The 19,299-nt window shown below is 37.0% G+C and overlaps 1 protein-coding gene across 1 annotated transcript in view; it reads right to left on the bottom strand.

The window, feature by feature from the left end:
* LOC143038418 (gamma-glutamyl hydrolase-like) overlaps nt 1-19,299 on the bottom strand; it is a 24,019-nt gene extending 4,720 nt beyond the window's left edge. Inside the window, exons 1-5 of the mRNA XM_076207576.1 lie at nt 19,167-19,299; nt 10,279-10,375; nt 6,175-6,304; nt 4,188-4,238; nt 1,890-2,110 (exon numbers count right to left, since the gene is read on the bottom strand). Of these exons, the coding sequence (XP_076063691.1) occupies nt 1,890-2,110; nt 4,188-4,238; nt 6,175-6,304; nt 10,279-10,357 (481 nt within the window). The 5' untranslated portion in view covers nt 10,358-10,375; nt 19,167-19,299. The remainder of the gene's footprint in view (nt 1-1,889; nt 2,111-4,187; nt 4,239-6,174; nt 6,305-10,278; nt 10,376-19,166) is intronic.

Raw genomic sequence — 19,299 nt, 5'->3', positions numbered from 1 at the left:
TCTGAAAAAGACCTGGGAGTAATCATCACAAGATATGTCCCCTGATAAACAGATAAACAAAATTGTTGGAGAATCCTAAAACTTGCTAAGATCAATAAAGGTGGCTTTTACCTACTTGGAAGAAGAAACAGTGAAGAAAATTCTAGTCACACTGATAAGGTCTAGACTGGAGTATGCTGCGACATTATGGTCACATACATACATATACCAAGGCTTTTTCCCCCTTACAAGGGGGATAGCCAAAAAGGAAAAGGTATAAAATCACTCCCACCCATTCCATCCCTGAATACACTCCAACCCCTCCACCCTCCCTCTCATCTTAGCACCTCCTGGATGACGGGTCATCCCTGCACCTTGTCCACTGCCCTGGGTCAGAAGCAGTGTCGCAAGACACAGCACATCCACAGCAAGGCTGCTTCATTAAATTGGCAACCCCCCCTCTCCGTCCCCCCATGCATAAAAGGAGAAGACGGGGAGAAATCCCTTTGGGCTGCGTCAAATTTTCCTCACACAGTACCAAGAAGAATATAAAGAAAATAGAATATAAAGAAAATTAAAATAATCCAGAGAGCAACTATGAAGATGGCCCCAACACTTTCAAAACTGTCATATGAGGAGAGCTTGTCAAAACTGATATTACAAACTCTGGAACAAATTTTGAGAAAGAGGGGACTTAGTAACCATCTATAGAATCATGAAAGGCGTGGAAGTCCTTGATAGAGAAGACTTACTAAATTGTAATAAGAGAAATACAAGGGGGGCATGAAAAGAAACTCAAAAAGGACAGTTATAGAAGAGATCTAAAAAGAAAAAAAAATAACTTTCCACACAGAGATGAAACAAGTGTGCAAAAACTATACATGAATTTAAGAGCAAACTAAACACTGCAAGATACAAAGATGGGACACCACAAGTGTAACTCCCCATAAGATACAACTAGGTAAATACGCACAAACACAAACGCTCATCGAAACCCTGATATGTCCAAGACTAGAATATGTGTCAGTATAATGGTCCCTACACAGAGTGAAGGATATAAGCAACATTGAGAGAATACAAAAGGCAGCAACCAAACTGGTCTTCAGTCTAGCAGATAAACCATATGAGGAGAGACTATAAGTAGTGGGTCTGCCAACTTTGAAAGATTGAAGAGAAAGAGGTGACATGATTACATTGTTCAGATCACTAAAAGAGATAGGTTGCATTGATATATCTCCTGATTAAAGATGAGAGGGCTTTAAGAGGTCATGGAAATAAATTAAGAAAGACTGGTCACATGTGAAGAAATAAAGTTTTCTGTATAGATGTATAAATATATGTGGAATAGCTTAGAAGGTGATGTTGCCCAAGCTCAAACAATACAGGTGTTCAGATTTAAATATGATAATTGGGAATCAAGGATGTAGATTAAGTTGGAATTGTACATGAATTTGAGTCTATGTTAGAAAATTAGAGAATAGGAAATAGGACTCAATAAGCATTACTCCTTTCCTGTATACTAAAAATAGGTAAATACACACACATATATTCTTGACATATGTGATTTGTAGTTTGTCTCTTATACATCAAATATATATGTATATATAAATATAAGGGAAATTAGGTGCCAAGATAAGAGGGAGGGAAAAGTGGAGTATGTAGGGGATGGAATGGGTGGGAGTGGTGTCTATGCCTTTGTCTTTTGGCTACCTCCCATGTAAGGGGGAAAAAAAGCCTTTGGTATATGTATGTAGATGTATGTGTGCACATTCCTTCACCTCCATATCAATTCACACACCCCTTCCCTTGTTTCCATGGTCGAGCACCTAGTAACTAACCATAAACCCAACACAAATAAGAGGAGACCGGCCCTAGAGATCAGGAACTGGTCCTTAGGGTCCAGTTCTCACCTGGCGTGAAGAACAGAGGGTCAGCCCTGTTAGAGGCAGCACATGGGGTGAGAGGGTTCTTGTTCCCTGCGAGGAGCAGGAGCATTTCAAAGCCGAGGCAGGTGGCCCACAGTGGGATGTCCGAAGTTCGTTCTGGGGAGGTGATGTAGTTGAAGATCTTCTTGCCCGCTTCGTGGTAGGGGCCGGATTTGATGGAGGCTCCACCTCCTGGGAAGACCACCCTGGGCCAGGGAAAGGAGGACTGTGAGTGACACAGACACACATGTACCAAAAAGAACATAAAGAAAATTGAAAGAATTCAGAGAGCAACAACAAAGACGGCCCCAACACTTTCAAAACTATCATATGAGGAGAGATTGTCAAAACTGAATCTACTAACTCTGGAACAAAGAAGAGAAAGAGGGGACTTTCTAATCATCTATAGAATCATGAAAGGTGTGGAAGCCCTCAATGGTATAGCTGTATCATTCTCTACTGTCAATTCACTGATTCAGGTTCAATTCACCCCCAGAGTTGAAAAAATGAATTTGTATCGCCTCACTGTGAACTGGTATTCCAACTCTGGTGGGGAAAGAGTTGTGTGTGTGTATTTACGTAATTGTAGTATACAGGAAATGAACAATGCTCATTGGGTTCCGTCTCCTACTCTCTGATTTTATAACATACCTATACTCAGGTTCATGTATGGTTCCAAGTTAATCTATATCTTTGATTCCCAATTATCATGTTTAGATTTGAACTTGTGTATTGTTTGAGCTTGGGCTACGTCACCTTCTAAGCCATTCCACATATTTATGGATCTATACGGAAAACTGTATTTCTTCACATCATTTCGACATGTGGTCTTTCTTAATTGACTTCCATGACCTCTTAAAGCTCTCCCATCTTTAATCAGATCTCTCTATCAATGCAATCTATCCCCTTTAGTGACCTGAACACTGTAATCATGTCACCTCTTTCTCTTTGATCTTTCAAAGTTGGTAGACCTATTACTTTTAGTCTCTCCTCATATAGTGTATCTGCCAGGCTGGAGACCAGTTTGATTGCTGCCCTTTGTATTCTCTCAATGTTGCTTATATCCTTCACTCTGTGTGGGGACTGTACTACTGACACATATTCCAGTCTTGGTCGTATCAGGGTGTCAATGAGTTTTTTCATCATCTCTTCATCCAAGTGATGGAACGCTAATTTAATCTTCAGCAGTAGTCCACATGTCTCCCCACAATCCTGCTCATATGTCTATCTGGTGACAGGTTGTCTTTTATCAACACTCCCGAGTCCTTCTCCTCTTTTGCTTTTGTAATGTGTTGTGTGTGTGTGATTCACCATGGTCTTGGATCACGTGTTGGACTCATGATCGACAGTTATTAACCTTCTGGATGAGAGCTCAGAGCTCATGTGAGCAATCTATGGTTATTACTGTGAACTTACATGCACACAACCCCAACTCCCCGCCCACAAGAGTTGGAGTAACAACCTGCAGCATAGCTATACTGAAATTATTTCAGCCCTGGGCAGGATTCGAACCCGGACTGCTGTAGTGGCAGGTGAGAACTCTAACCACTGTGCCACAAGGTTGTTTGTGTGCATGCATGTAAGATCACAGCATTACCCATAGAGCGGTCATATATGAGCTCTGAGCTCTCTTCCGGGAGGGTAGTAGCTGTTGATCACGAGTCCAGCATGTGACCCAAGAATCTACACATTGATGATTTTTAGCCCATCTTTTAAACATTATATTGAGGTCTTTGCTGATGTGTAGGGAGCTGTTTTGTGCTCAGTTTGAGCATTGTCTGTTTATTATTATTATTACTATCGTTATTATTACTATTGCTATCATTATTATCATTATTATTATTACTATCGTTATTACCATAATTAATATTTTCATTATTCTTGATATTGTTATTATTATTATTGTTATTATTATAATTATTATTATTATTATTTGTCTCTGGGAAGATGGGAACTTTGAAGTCTGCGTTGTATCTGTCTGGTTTTTATGTCAGTGACTGAAATTTGTTGGCTCTCCATTTGTGAAAAAAAGTGAGAAATACAGTTGAAGTTGATGAAGATCTTGGGCATAGTCCAGAGACCGAGTGTCAGCCCCACAAGGTTGCGCCTCATGGAGATGAAGAGGTTGACAGGTTTTGAAAATTGGAAGTTTTACTGTCAGTCCTCCAGGATCATGTACAAGTACCTATCCTTAATCTAACGAAAGCAATTATAGAAAAATAAGAATAAACAAATAAAGAATATGGATTGTCCATAATGTATTCAAAATATCAGAAACCTTACCCGTTGATTTTTCCCAGGATGTCGTCATAGTAAGACTCGTTCTGGCCGATGCTGAAACAATAACGGAAACAATAACAGTTCAATAACAAACAGCCGAGACCACAAAAAAATCTTATTTACCTATTTTTTATCTCTATGTATTTATTTATCATTATTTTTTTTTATTATCATTATTATTATTATTATTATTATCATTATTTATTATTATTGCTATTATTATTATTATTATTATTATTATTATTATTATTATTATTTATTATTATTTATTATTTATTTTGTCCGTACGACTTATGCGAAAACCTTGCCCATCTTCAGATGCAATTATCGCTCCACAATCATCGTTCATGGCCAAATGAGCATCATAAAACGAATGTCTAGACCATTGTTTTTGAATGAAGCTGTTTAGCTTAGCGCGACTGCAGCTAAAAAACAGAGAATTAGTGCTGTGGACCAGTAGTTATTAACCTTTTGACTTCAAAATACCCACTTCACTTGACTATCGAAAAAACATCATTGCTATTAGTAGCCAACATAACTTCCAAATGTGCCAATAGCTTGAATTTGCTGTACCACAGGTAAGTGTTATTTTGTGATAAAGTTTATAAAAGTTTAGGGTAATACGTAAGTCTGGATTTGAAATGTGGAATAACGTTGCTTGTTTAAACTAACATTCTACCCAAGTATGTTTGAATGTCTGAAGTTATTCCGTCCATTATATATATATATATATATATATATATATATATATATATATATATATATATATATATATATATATATATATATATATATATATATAGGGTGTCCTAAAATGTACTCACTTTTTGACAAACGATTACTAATGTGTCCCAAAAAAAGTACTCACTCTTTGACTTCTCAGTACTCATGCATTTTGTGTTCAAGTAGGTGTTTATCTACGTAGATACAATCCGAAGGGATTACGTTAAATTCAGGAAAATATAATATAGTAGAAATTATTATTTAATGTAATTTAGAATTACTTAATGTTCTCTCTTATCCCTGCATGTTCGCAAATGTTCGGACTGGTTTCCATTATTTTCCAAACAAAGCTGATAACGTACAACAATGGATTCGACAACATTGCCAAATATTTCGTTTGGAATTGGAAGACAATATCTTCGGATTTAATTTTTCAAGTCATCGATTGTCGCTGTCATCGATTGTCGCCATAAAAAGAAATCCATTGCCGTGTTGCATTGAGGCCTGTACATCACGATGGTAGTGGAAAGGAGCTCCATCTTGCTAGAAGTAATTCTCCTCGTCCCCAATCATCTCTTCAATTCTTGGACCGACATTTTCCATCAGTAAATCTAACTAAACTGGTCCACTGACAGTTTGGTCAACAAAGAATAATCCAATGATGCCTATTGCTGATATCCCACATCACACTGTAACGCCTGGTTAGTTCAAATGGTTTTCCATAGTAAAATGTGGGTTTCCAAGGGCCCAGTATGTGCAACTGGGCCAGTTAACCAACATAGTTGCACCTACTTGAACACAAAATGCATGAGTACTGGGAAGTCAAAGTACGAGTACATTTTCTTTTTCTATAAATGGGGATCGAACCAGGACATACTGAGGAAGAAACGTTACCCGCAACTCCACGCAACCCAAGACAATGTTACATTTAAATTGAATAGATACCATTACCCTGAGATCGAGTCCCATACAGGGCAAGGTAAAGCAAATTCCCCCTAATGTACTTCTAATGCATGATTTATTTATCATGAGTTGTGCGTATAAACGTTGTTTTGTGGATGAATGTTACATGTGAATCGTGCTAGTGACCATCAGACGTGGAAGGTGGTGGTAGTGGTGGTGTGTTGCGGGAGGGGTCATCTACCCATATACGCTCTGGTCCCATACCACCAGCAATCAATAACCCCCAGGAATAGACAATCGTCTTACGAGCACCGTTGAGCGATAATAACTGCACCGAGCAAAATGTAGAGAGAATAGGTCTTACAGGATGGGAACGACTCGGGCTCCAGCCATCTCGATGTATTTGACGTAAGACGCAGCAATATAAGAATCGTAATTTGAGCTTAGTGATTCAACCTTCCTCATTGATCTGCCAAGCTGCTGTGACAGAATTCCTGAAAATAAATAAATAAACAAATAAATAAATTGATTAAAATAAAATAGAAATAAAGGTAATCAAAATAAAAACTACTTCCGAAACACATATTCCAATTATACAGAACGAAACGGAACGATAAATTGAAAAAAATATTAACACGAATAGAAAGACTGATAAATGAATCAAAGAAAGGAACATAATGCACTCACACGATAGGTAAATTTTGAAAAGAATACTTAATTTCAAAATCAAAATTTGGAAGAGAAGAAATAATTATATAAGGCGAAACCATGCAGGGTAGGATAAAAAATAATGAATAAAAATCAAGTTAGATCAATGCGTACATACCAATTATTAGTGCATCCAGCACTGTGCTGGTATCCAATCACTACTTTCGACAACCCAATCAATTACTGATAGATTAATTGGTTCTACTCAACCTAGACAAGTGTAAACTACACGAATATAACTGTAAAATCAAATAAAGATATATTCTATACGTCAACGGTTCTTGATATTTTTGTCGCCTGCACATTTATTATATTGTCGAATTTTTCCTAATTTACAAATTTATCTTATTATATATATATGTATATATGTATATATATATATATATATATATATATATATATATATATATATATATATATATATACATATATATATATATATATATATATTCATCGTCAATTTAATTTGTGACTGAAGTAAGTGTGATATCTTGGATAATATTGTAGAATATCTGCATATGAAATTTTCGAGTTTCCCCTCCTTGGTGGAGAACTTTGATCTGATTATTGTATTTACTTGCTTATATATCTAGTTATTTATTTATATGATTATTATTAACACACACACACACATATACGAGTATATATACATATATATTTATATATATGTGTGTGTGTGTGTGTGTGTGTTCCCTTGAAAAAATCTGTTCTACTTATTTCTTCAAACTATAAGGACCCGTCACACACCGCGTCAAATCGTAGGGGGTAAGTAACCTCGAAGCTGCCTGCAACTGTACAAGGATAACTTGTGGCATATCTTTGTACATTTCTATTACCTGAAAAACGTCTTCACGACGCTAAAGAAACAGATTTCTGTGACATGTTGAGCGAGTCGGTTCGGTGGGTCGTTTGTTGCGCGTCACCAAGCCATCACTGCTGGGATTACACTGGCGCGCGTCAAATGCCGCGCGCGCCTCAATTTGAGTGTGTTGCGGGGACCGCCGGCGTGATTTCACCCCACGATTTAATGCGTACTGTGGCGAGGCCAGGTTGATATTCGCAAAACGTCGACTGTTGTGACGTCATCAAAGATGCGTGCACGATGACCTTCAGATTAATGCCTAAGGCCCCCTCCCCTCCCTCCCCCGGGGGAAGGGGCAAGCCCAGAGGAAAATGGGCAAAAAGTCTGTTTTAATATATGCGATATTATACAACAGAATGAATAGTCACACACACACACACACACACAGAATCTGATAAAATGGGATGACAGAAATACAAGAGGACACGGAAATAAAATAAAAAAAGAGACAGCTATAGAAGAGATCTGAAAAAGAACAGCTTTCCTCACAGAGTAATAGACAGGTGGAACAAGTTAGATGAGAAAGTGGTGTGTGCAAAAACAATACATGAATTTAAAAATAGTTTAGATAAAATGAGATATGAAGACGGGACACCACGAGCATAGCTCCCCTTCCCGTAAAATACAACTAGGTAAATACACACACACATACACACAATAGACTCAAGTCTTCCAAAGCACCACGCACAGATATAAACACAGTCCCATGCCTTCTATTGTACACTTATTAAACATCTAATCCAAACATCATATTAACACTTTGACACATCTATCATGTTTTATATATTTGTATAGTGTACAGTAAGTTCAGCATCATAATATGTATAGGTAATCATCTATCATGTATCATCTGCGTTAATCCCTCTTACCTTATTATGTGTATTTTCAGGCTTCGGCTGCTATGTTTCAATAAGCCATTTATTACTATTAATTATCATTACACACACACACACACACACACACACACACACACATATATATATATATATATAATCTGTCGATATATTTAACTAGTTTGAATATGTATGGAATAGGACAAAACAATGAATAAACATAATTTTCTATTGGGTTGTTTGTCGATATATCTTACTTTTATTTTTTCGTATGATCAAATAGATCGTCTATTTTTATTATATATAATTTTATCAATCTTATTTTGAGATAGGTGGGGTTGGGTGAGTCTTACTTCCCTTTTAAGTGGATATTAGCCTTTTTGTGTTTAAATTAGATGTATTCTAATTGTGTATTTTGTTAATTTATTTACCTATTTTTATCTAATCATTTATTCAATTGTTGATTTATTTATCTATGAAAAAAGGTTAAGAAGTACAGCTCAGAACAAGGTCTCAAAGTCTCGTCACACTACGCGTCAAATCATGTGGAAATTACCCCGGCGGTCCCCGCAACACACTCAGATTAAAGGTCGAGGGGCACTTGGCGCGCGCCACTGTCCTCCCAGCAGTGGTGAATTGGTGACGCGCAACAGGGGACCCACAAAACCGCCTAAGTCATCATGTCACAGAAATCGAGCTCTACTGGCGCTGTGAGGACGTTATTCAGTTAATAGAATTGCCCAAGAGTAACGTGTGGCTGTGACAAGTGAAACATCACCTGCACAGAGACAGAAATGCCAGGAATGAGCTGAGTAGCGCGCTTTGAGTCATCGTCTGGACACAGACGGTGACTCATAGCGCTAGGCCATCCTGACGCAAAAGACGCGTAGTGTGACGTGGTCTTTAGGTTACAATGTCTGTTCATGTGCACGTAGGCGGGGCTTCCAATATAAAAGCGACATGACGTCATGTCGACTCATAAGACATTGCCAGAAAATGCAGACTTTACACATGTACTTATTATTATCTATTTGTCTATTTATTGAGTAAATTCGTTATGAAGGGGATTTTCTTTAGCTAAATGAAATATTTTGTCGGTAGCAAAAAGTTTAAAAATACAAGTTATGCATAACAGTGAGAAAGGTTCAGTCGTCAAGTTTTGTGTATGTCAAGGCACCAGATCAAAAGGAAATTCGTTCAGTAGAAAATTAACAAAATTTAAATGAAAATTAAATGAATATTTATTCGTAAAACTACTACTGTACTACGTATAACTTAATCACACTAATTGGAACTTTCGTAAATGACAGATGTCTGATACATAATCAAGATAACGTTAGAATTTTCATTTCAGGGAACATTTGTAAGCTATTACTTGTAATGAATCTTTGCCCTCTATCAGGGAGTAGGGATTACATTTGCGTGATTAAAATCATATTTCATTTATATAATTTCACGTATGATAATATTACAGGAAAATGTATGACTGGTTTTGAGCAGATGTGTAGGGCACAATATATATCGTCTTGTCAACGAAAATTTATATTTTATCTTAGTCCTAATTACAGAAAAAATTGCAACTGCACAATTTTTTTCATTTATTTATTTATAGTTGAAAAGAACTTTGTAACTAGATAATTCTTTTTTCTTCGTATTTTATTTTCCCTAAGGGTAGAAAGAAAAGATGAAATTCATTTGTGAATGAAATTTCGTTGCCCTGAGCTAGAGGAAAAAATAATAACACCAATGTTTAGAAAAAAATGATAATATGCTTTCTTCCAATATAAATGTATTTTTTTACGAAAATGACAAAACACAACACTCATCACGTAATCCATTATCAACCTTATACTAGAAGGAAATACGATCGATATTTGCGTGAGATCCTGTTATCTTCATTAACGATTATAAAATCTCTCAAGACTGTCACTAAACCAGAAAATAAAAATGTTACTGCGAGTTTTTTTTTTATTTTTTCCGTTTTCCAAGAAAATATTTATCAACTCAGACAAGAATCATGACCTGGGCCAGTTTTCAATGTCCTTAATGTTCCTTTTCAACTTACCGATAATGGGTCTGTTGTTCAGTTCCTGACCATCCACGGTCAGGCTGACCACAAGGAGGATTAATCCTAGGACTTGCATCGTGGGGTTCCGTAGTACCTATGAATGAAGAGAGAAACGACAGTAAGATAATATGATTATATCAAGTATTAGAAGGGGACAAATGTGATGAGGTTCTTCCGAACGTGTTCGGGGGAAGTGAGGTCGTGAGTACCGAAAAGTACCGTTTTCTCGTGTGTGCCGAGCAGTAGCTTTTCGTGAGTATCGAAAAGTAGTTTTTTTCCCCCGTGAGTAACGAAAAGTAGCGGGTTTTTGCGAGTTTCGAAAAATAGCGTGTTTATTTCTTCATTTTTTTCGTGAGTTCTGAATAAATGGCGTTTTTCTCTGCGTGAGTACCGAAAAGTAGCGTTTTTCTATGTGTGAGTACCGGAAAATAGCGGTTTTTTTTGCATGAGTACCGAAAAGTAGCGTTTTCTATGCGTTTTTTGCACGAGTACCGAAAGGTAGCGTTTTTCTATGTGTGAGTACAGAAAAATAGCGTTTTTTTTGCATGAATACCGAAAAGTAGCGTTTTTCTATGCGTGAGTACCGAAAAAGTACCGTTTTTTCGTATATACCGAAAAATACCTGTTTTTTTCCGTGAGTACCGAAAAGTAGCGTTTTTTCCACTATTCCACCAAGTATATTCATATGACGATAATATAAGCAAACTTCAGCAACAAACACTAAATGTTCCTTGAGGACACGGTCTATCCAAGACGAAATCCATAATTGCCTAAATGACAGAAAAAATGCGTGTTCTTAAACAAATCTTTCCTTATATAAATCTTATATAAATCCCTGGAAGGGAAAGATTTATATAAGGAATTTTTTCTAAGAATACCACGGTAAGATTCTTACGGAGGTATTCTTAAAAAAAAATCTTATATAAATCTTTTCCTTCCAAGGTCTTTTATAAGATTTATATAAAGATATATATTTTTAAGAATACCATTGTTAATTCTTTCTAGTGTTTGTATTACGCACGCATTATGAAAGATAAATACAACAATGTTGAATAGACGTATGAAACTTGTTTGCCTAAAACCTTGACCTTCATTTGTTTCCTTTGACTACGTTTTGAGACGACGTTTATAGGATTGGATCCTTCATTACTGTGTATGCCCCAAATATTCGAGTATAAGGCCTCATAGTACAAAGGGTTACAAAGGCGGAGCATGCCGACAGGAGACCTTTTGGTCCATAACTAGGTAGGATGCGAAAAAGATTAATGATGATAGATAAATAAATGAATAAATAAAAATATCATAATACAAATAATGATAAATAAAATAGATAAATGCATAGGTATAGTTAAATAATAAACAAACAGGTAAATATTAGATAATAATGAATTGACATATAACTAATAATAAATATGAATCAAGCAAATAATAATAAACAGACAAAAGACAACAGAAACATGTTCAGAAGGGAAGATATTTTGAGTATATAAACACATATGAAACATGAAATAAACACTATATACCATTTGAGTATGAATCATGTAAAAAAAATGATAAGTTATTTTCACCAAATAATCCGATCGCATGCCATTGTTCTTTTTACAGAATTTCTCAGTAAAATATCTTAGACTCAGTCTTCCACTGACTTGTAACACTCTCTGGCACTGTGTGGAACTCTTTGACGTTGTCCTTGTCCCCCTGAGCCTCAGCCTTCAGTGCACCATTTGTCCGCTGAATAAGATCAATTGGTACATATCAAATACTCCCAGTTGTTGCAATACCACCGTATGCACGGAAATAACGACTTTATATTCCTGGGCATAAGGACCTTATTAGCTGCTGTGGTTGTCAACAAGACGCATACATTTATTGACGAAAGAAATTTAGAAAAAAAAATATTTATCGAAAGTTTGAGGGAGTTGCTAAAAATCAAGATGAAAAACATCAATATAATTAATGTAATATTACAATAATTAATGTAACATCAATATAATTAATGTCGCATAAATATAAAATGTAAATAGATACTGAAGGCTTTTGCTTATATTATCACATTTTTACACAAACACACACACAAACACACACACATGGAAAGAAAATCAAGAAACAGCTACAGAAGAGAACTGAAGAAAAACAGTTTTCCACATAGAGTAGTGGACACTTGGAACAAACTGGACAATGAAATAGTATGTGCAAAAACCATTCATGAGTTTAAAAGCAAACTAGACACTGCGAGATACAAAGGCGGGACATCACGAGCATAGCTCCCCTTCCCGCAAAATACAACTAGGTAAACACACACACACACACACACACACACACACACGAAGATGACCCAGACACTTTCAGAACTGTCATATGATGAGAGATTGTCAAAACTAGAATTACCAACCCTGGAACAAAGAAGAGAAAGAGGAGACTTGTCGACCCTCTATAGAATCATGAGAGGTATGGAAGTCTTTGATAGAAAAGACTTAATAAATTGGGATAAGAGGAACACAAGAGGACATGGAAGGAAGCTCAAAAAGGACAATTATAGAAGAGACCTGAAAAAGAACAGATTTCCCCCAAAGAGTAGCGAGTGTCTGGAACAAAGTAGACGAAACAATAGTGTGTGCAAAAACAATCTTAGAACAATATAGACACTGCAAGACACAGAGACGGGGCACCACGAGCGTTGCTCTTTTCCTGTATACTACAATTAGGTAAAGAGAGAGAGAGACAGAGAGAGGGAGAGAGAGAGAAGACAACAGATGTTGGTACATTTTCTGTAAATCTGTAGGAAATAAGTTTATTATTTTGTGTTAGAACTTAACATATTTTCGCTATCTTGTAAACTTGGCACAAGTTTCCTACCTTGTATCCTTCGATAGAAGTTTAAAATGAACCCATATACCATCATTTCTACAACCCAAATTAACCCATAAAGTTTCGTAGAACATAAAGTAAGACTGTGGGTATTGCTGTAACTACAAGAGAATGAGGGAGGGAAGGAGGACGAGAAAACTTCTGGACGCGAACTTGCGAGACGCGATTTTCTAGTTTGCATGACTTGCACAACCAGTCCTCTGTACATAATCTTTCTTTTTACCGTCTCATTTGGAGGTTTGGTATGTAAGCGAATTCAAGATGAAAAAACTCACATTTAATCGTAATGTTTTTACTTATTGGTCATATTTGTATGTATGTATATATATGTATATACATGACAGACATAACTATATTAATTCTTCATTTAATTACACACACATACACACACACACACACACACACACACACACACACACACACACACACACACACACACACACACACACACACACACACACAAGTTATCAGATGTCACATTAGCTCCCATGTCCGCTGACGTCGGTACAGATGTGACGTCATCAATAATGACAAAGATGAGCTTCCAGGAACTGAAGCCTTGGGGGGGGTGGGGAGGAGAAGAAGGAGGAGGAGGGGGAGAGGGGGAGGAGGGAGAGGAGAGGGAGAGGGGGAGGGGAAGAAGGGGGAGAATACGGAGATGGGGGAGGAAGAGGGAGGAGGAGGAGGAGAGGGAGAGGGGAAGGAGGAAGGAGGGGGAGAGGGGGGGAGAATACTACAGGGGAGGGGGGGAAGGAAAAGGGGGAGGGACCCTGAGTAGCAACTAAGGTCAGATGAAGGACGTGAGGAACTATCAACTCCTGGGTCTCGAGTGTGGTGCTTCTTGGAGACACACACACACACACACACACACACACACACACACACACACACACACACACACACACACACACACTCAACCTCACAGTAGCTGAGGCAAATTGGCCCAGTGTGAAGAATTAAACTGACAAAAATGGCTTCACACTAGTCTAATTGCCGTCAACAACTATGAGTTTGGATGGCTAGAATAAGACTTCGCTAGATGTCCTTGAACACTTAAAAAATATGTCTAACATTCGTATAAATCTAACTTCTCTTAGTTCGTAATTCTGGTTCTCAATATATGACGCAAAGGTATTTTGGCAGTTGGAGATTTAAAAAAGAAAAAGAAAATGTAACCGAAGTCGTTTCTACTCAAACGAACGCACATGAGACGACCGAAACCAGTCCTGTGTGAATTATTGAGATTTTTTGACCTAAAATATTTGTTGAATGTAAGTTAACTATACAGTTAACCCCCATTATAATATTAACCACGGTTACAGGTCAGGATAGATTTAGTTAAGATCTGGTTAGATTTCGGTTGAAAAATTGGTTAAAGTTACGATTAGGATATTTTTTTAATTTAATCAACCGGATGATGCACAACAATGGAACAATGGAGCTTCCGATACTCACTGACGATATGACGTCACCTGGATACGAGAGGAAGTCGACTTGACGTCACCACGGTGAAGGACTTTACGTAATCGTTCAAAAAACGAGTTTGGGCAACATGACGTCACAAAAGACGGGAATGTAAGTGTTTATACGCGTTCAAATAAATTCGTTAATATCTCTTTGTTAAAAAAAAAAAAAAAAAAAAAAAAACAGGACTGGTCGGCACGAGCCTGGGAGTTCCCTTAGTTTTCCTAAATCATTGCTAAATTATCGCCTAAATTAAATCTCTCTCTCTCTCAAGACCCTTGTTCCTCATTATTTTCCTCTCTGAAAAGACCTTAATTCTCTCTATTTTTGTGAGGGGGAGGGGGCGTTTTCTGTCGAGTCCAGGGTGCCCTCGGCGCGTGACGTCACAGCAACGTCATAATCACAGCATGACGTCACTATGACGTCACAGTGACACATGAGAGTCCAAGACCCACAATGATCTTAATAGAAGACCTGCAGTGACGACAGCTGGTCCTCTGAGCCACCTGCGAGGAGCGGATATCAGCGCCTAGGCTCTTCGCAGCTGGTCCATGCAGCTGCAAGAAAATGGTCGACAGAAAACAAAATGGCCGACTCGGGGACAAAATGGCCGAATGGGGGTAAGAGAATAGAAGAGGCGGTAGTGGGGCATGTTTGCTGGATAATTAGAGAACAAACAAATAAACGAACAAACAAAATAATAACACAAATACACAGAAGACAGCCCTACGAACCTAAAAAGAAAGAAAAAAATCATATGTGGAAGGTAAGAGACGATGAGAAAGACCGAGACTGATAAACACGCGCGCGCGCGCGCACACACACATACACACACACACACACACACACACACACACACACACACACACACATCATATTTACAAAATATTACAAAGGCGGAGCACGCCGACAGGAGACCTTTTGGTCCATACCCAGGTCGGATGCCAAAAAAAAATCACATTAATAATAATAAATAGATAAATAAAAACTATAACAATGCAAATATCAAATAAAATACATAAATAAATGCACATGTATAGCTAAATAATAAACAAACATGTAAATAGTAAACAATAATAAATTGACATATAATTAATGATAAATGAGGATCAAACAGACAAATGATAACAAAACAAAAACAAATAATATAAAATAAATGACAATCATTACAGCATCTTGCTTAGGTGTTTATCTAAATGATTCTTAAAGCTTCGAACTGAACTACATTGCACTGCCTCTGCAGGAAGTTTATTCCATTCATTAACTACACGGTTGGCGAAGTTGTTTCTACCCACTTCCAAATTGAATATATTTCCGGACAGTTTGAGACCATTGTTTCTTGTCTGATTCTCATTCAGTGTGAAAATTTTGTCACTTTTGATGTCAATTCCCTTTAGAATTTTAAAGACCTGTATCAAGTCACCTCTGAGTCTACGCTTTTTTTTTTTTTTTTTTTTTTAGGGAAAACAGATTCATATGTTTTAGTCGATTTTCGTATGATCTATATCTATCTCTCTCTCTCTCTCTCTCTCTCTCTCTCTATATATATATATATATATATATATATATATATATATATATCGAGCATACAAATATATAAGAAAAGTTGCGCTCAACTTATATCTCTTGATAGCGCATTGGGCTAAGTTACAGTCACTTGTGACGTTCTAGTGAAGGTTCAAGTTCTTAGCTTAACCACGTATCAATTTCTGCATGTGTGCCTCCTCGAGTTATTCGATGTTGATGGCTTAGAATTAAAGTGAATTGTGGTTGATAAATGTAAATCTGTTCACTGGAACCCATTTAATATTGTATACACACACACACACACACACACACACACACACACACACACACACACACACTCATATATACATTTATATATATATATATATATATATATATATATATATATATATATATATATATATAGTCACAGGATTTGAGCAGAAACACTTTATATAATAATGATAAAATAATAACAATAATAATAATAATGATAATAATAATAATAATAATAATAATAATAATAATAATAATAGTAATAATAGTAATAATAATAATAGTAATAATAATAATAACGAAACTTAATCATACATCCTTAGCATGATTTTGAAAAACCAAGTCTACAATGACCAAGCCTTGAGAACAATAAAAGAACAACAGAACATCTACACACAAGAACAAAAAAAATCCCTAAATCCTGAACATCACATCACACACACACACACACACAGAGCCCCCTAGCATAACAGAAAACGGGCAACCCAAACCTTATTTTACTCGTGGCGCAGTGGTAGAGTTCCCGGCCGCCACTACAGCGGTCCGGGTTTGAATCCCGCCCAGGGCTGAAATGATTTCAGTATCGCTGCGCTGCGAGCTGTTACTCCAACTCTTATGGGCGGGGAGTTGTGTGTGTGTGTGTACGTGTTAGGTCACAGCATTACCCATAGATCGGTCATATACGAAGTCTAATGAGCTCTCTTCCGGGAGGGAAATAGCTGTCGATCACGAGTCCAACACGTGATCCGAGACCATGTTGGTGAATCTCACACACACACAAAATCAACCCAACAATGAAATTACTCCCAAAACAAGCAAAATCGTACTTTCTACGTTCAAATCACCAGTCAACTCTCCCCTTCCCCTCCCTCCCTCCCTCCCTTCAGTGTCTCAACCGGTTAAACAAGTATCTGATTTTTCTAAGATGGATGGATGGATGGATTGATAGATAGTAGATCTTCCTGGGATCCTTTGCCGTTCGACGATTTTATTAAATTCCGAAAGAATTTTTTGTCAATCGTCGCGTCTTATCGTTTAGTAAAATATTTCATTTTGCCTTTATTGCGCATCCCTCGTATTGAATTAATAACATTTGTTATTTTTTTATTTGTTGTTTGTGTGTTCTACCTATCAGTTCATATCTGAACTAAATGTCTCACTCAAAAAAAAAAAAAAAAAAAAAAAAAAAAATATATATATATATATGTATATATATATATATATATATGTATATATATATATATATATATATATATATATGAACCTTTCGCTTGTGTAATATAACACTGAGTCAGTGCGTGTGAACTTGTACCCTGATATCAGCATATTCTCGGCGTTCGACAGTCCCCTATACTCCCACCATCAACCCATCAATTATCCATTCCGAGTCCACTGTACCCTCTGCTACGCTGTAAACTTCTCTACGTATTATCTCTCCACCTTCTGTCTGATCCCCCTCTTGCACGCTTCCCATCTCGCGGCGTCCAGTCAGTTACACACTTCCTCCATTGCTCATCATTCCTTCGCGCCAACTTACCTGCCCAATTTCACTTCTTTTCTTTTACCAAAGCCTCTACAATATATTTCACTCCAGTCTGCTCTCTCCCACAATTTGCTGTCATCTTGTCTTTCAGCGTTATTTCCACCACTCTCTCCATTCTCCTCTGTGCACTTCTTAGCTTTACGTTCATCGCCTCCGTCAGCTATCAGGTCTCATACATTAATTCTATGTATTAATAGACAATTATTTTATCTATATCTGTGTCACAAGCAAGGGTTAAATATTTTCTGTTACTTTCTTGTCTATTTATTATTTGTTTATATATTTAACTACTCATATAATTATTCATCCATTTATCTATTCAGTCATTTGTTTATTCATTCATTTATCGTTTATTTATTTATGCACTACTTATATATTTACTTATCAATCTATCTATCTACCATTTGACAATGTCTACTCTCAATACGGCTGAAGTCGAAATTGACAAAACAATGGAGTGTGGCGTGTTCGTTTTGACCTCGGGAATAACTTTTTATTTTTCAAGGCCAGGTACTACGACGTTCTCTGTAATGTTAGTCACAAGAACTAGCAGTAGACTAAGTTAGCCAACTATCGTATTTAGAAATTGGGATTGGAATAACTTTTTTCTTCTTCAGGCTTCTAATTCTTTGCCCAAAATATTTTTTCTAGTATCAGCGCAGCTCAACAATATTCATTTATTTATTAGTATTCTGTTTGGGACCAGAGTTGCAGCAACTGGTAAAGATTCTCGAACTTTTGGTGACGGTTGATGCGACCTCCACTATCTTCTACAAACCACCACGAAAATATACTTCTACTTGTACCGTTTATCGACTTACACGTTTGTTCCAGCTCACGTCAATCAATGTTCTTCGACTGAAGCCCTCAACTAGGTCAGTGAGGTACTATTACAGTAAAGTCACATGCTTTGTTCTTGTATTATTTTATCTATTATATTTATTATGGACGAATCTGTCAGTATTGGTGGAGAGAGGTTTCTGTTTGTTGTTGAGTATTTGATTAACTAAAAAAAAAGTATCAGCTTAATAATAGAAAGTATTTACTGTTTAGCAAATGCTTCCAGCTCTTGGCAACAACTACTAGTCCAAAAAAACGCAGCAAATCTAATTAATATGGTTACCTTTTTCCTTCACTTAAATAAAATCACGTAGGGGCAGATGGAATAAATAATTAAAGTCGAAAGAGGTAGTAAGAATAAAAGTTAATCAATAAACGTGAACCTCACCTTACTGGAAGCAGTCGACCTTCCTCATGCGAAGCCTTGATTAGACTGTACCCTGCTCTTGGAGTAGTGTTCCGTCCTTCGCCTCCCGGCAAATCCAAACCACTCCCCCTCCCTCCCTTCCTCCTCCGCTTCC

The sequence above is a fragment of the Oratosquilla oratoria genome, chromosome 24 (assembly GCF_046742065.1).
Source record: "Oratosquilla oratoria isolate Oo_2021 chromosome 24, ASM4674206v1, whole genome shotgun sequence".
NCBI lineage: Eukaryota > Metazoa > Arthropoda > Malacostraca > Stomatopoda > Squillidae > Oratosquilla > Oratosquilla oratoria.
Note: the sequence above shows the minus strand (reverse complement) of the source record. Positions and strands in the feature narration are given on the sequence as shown.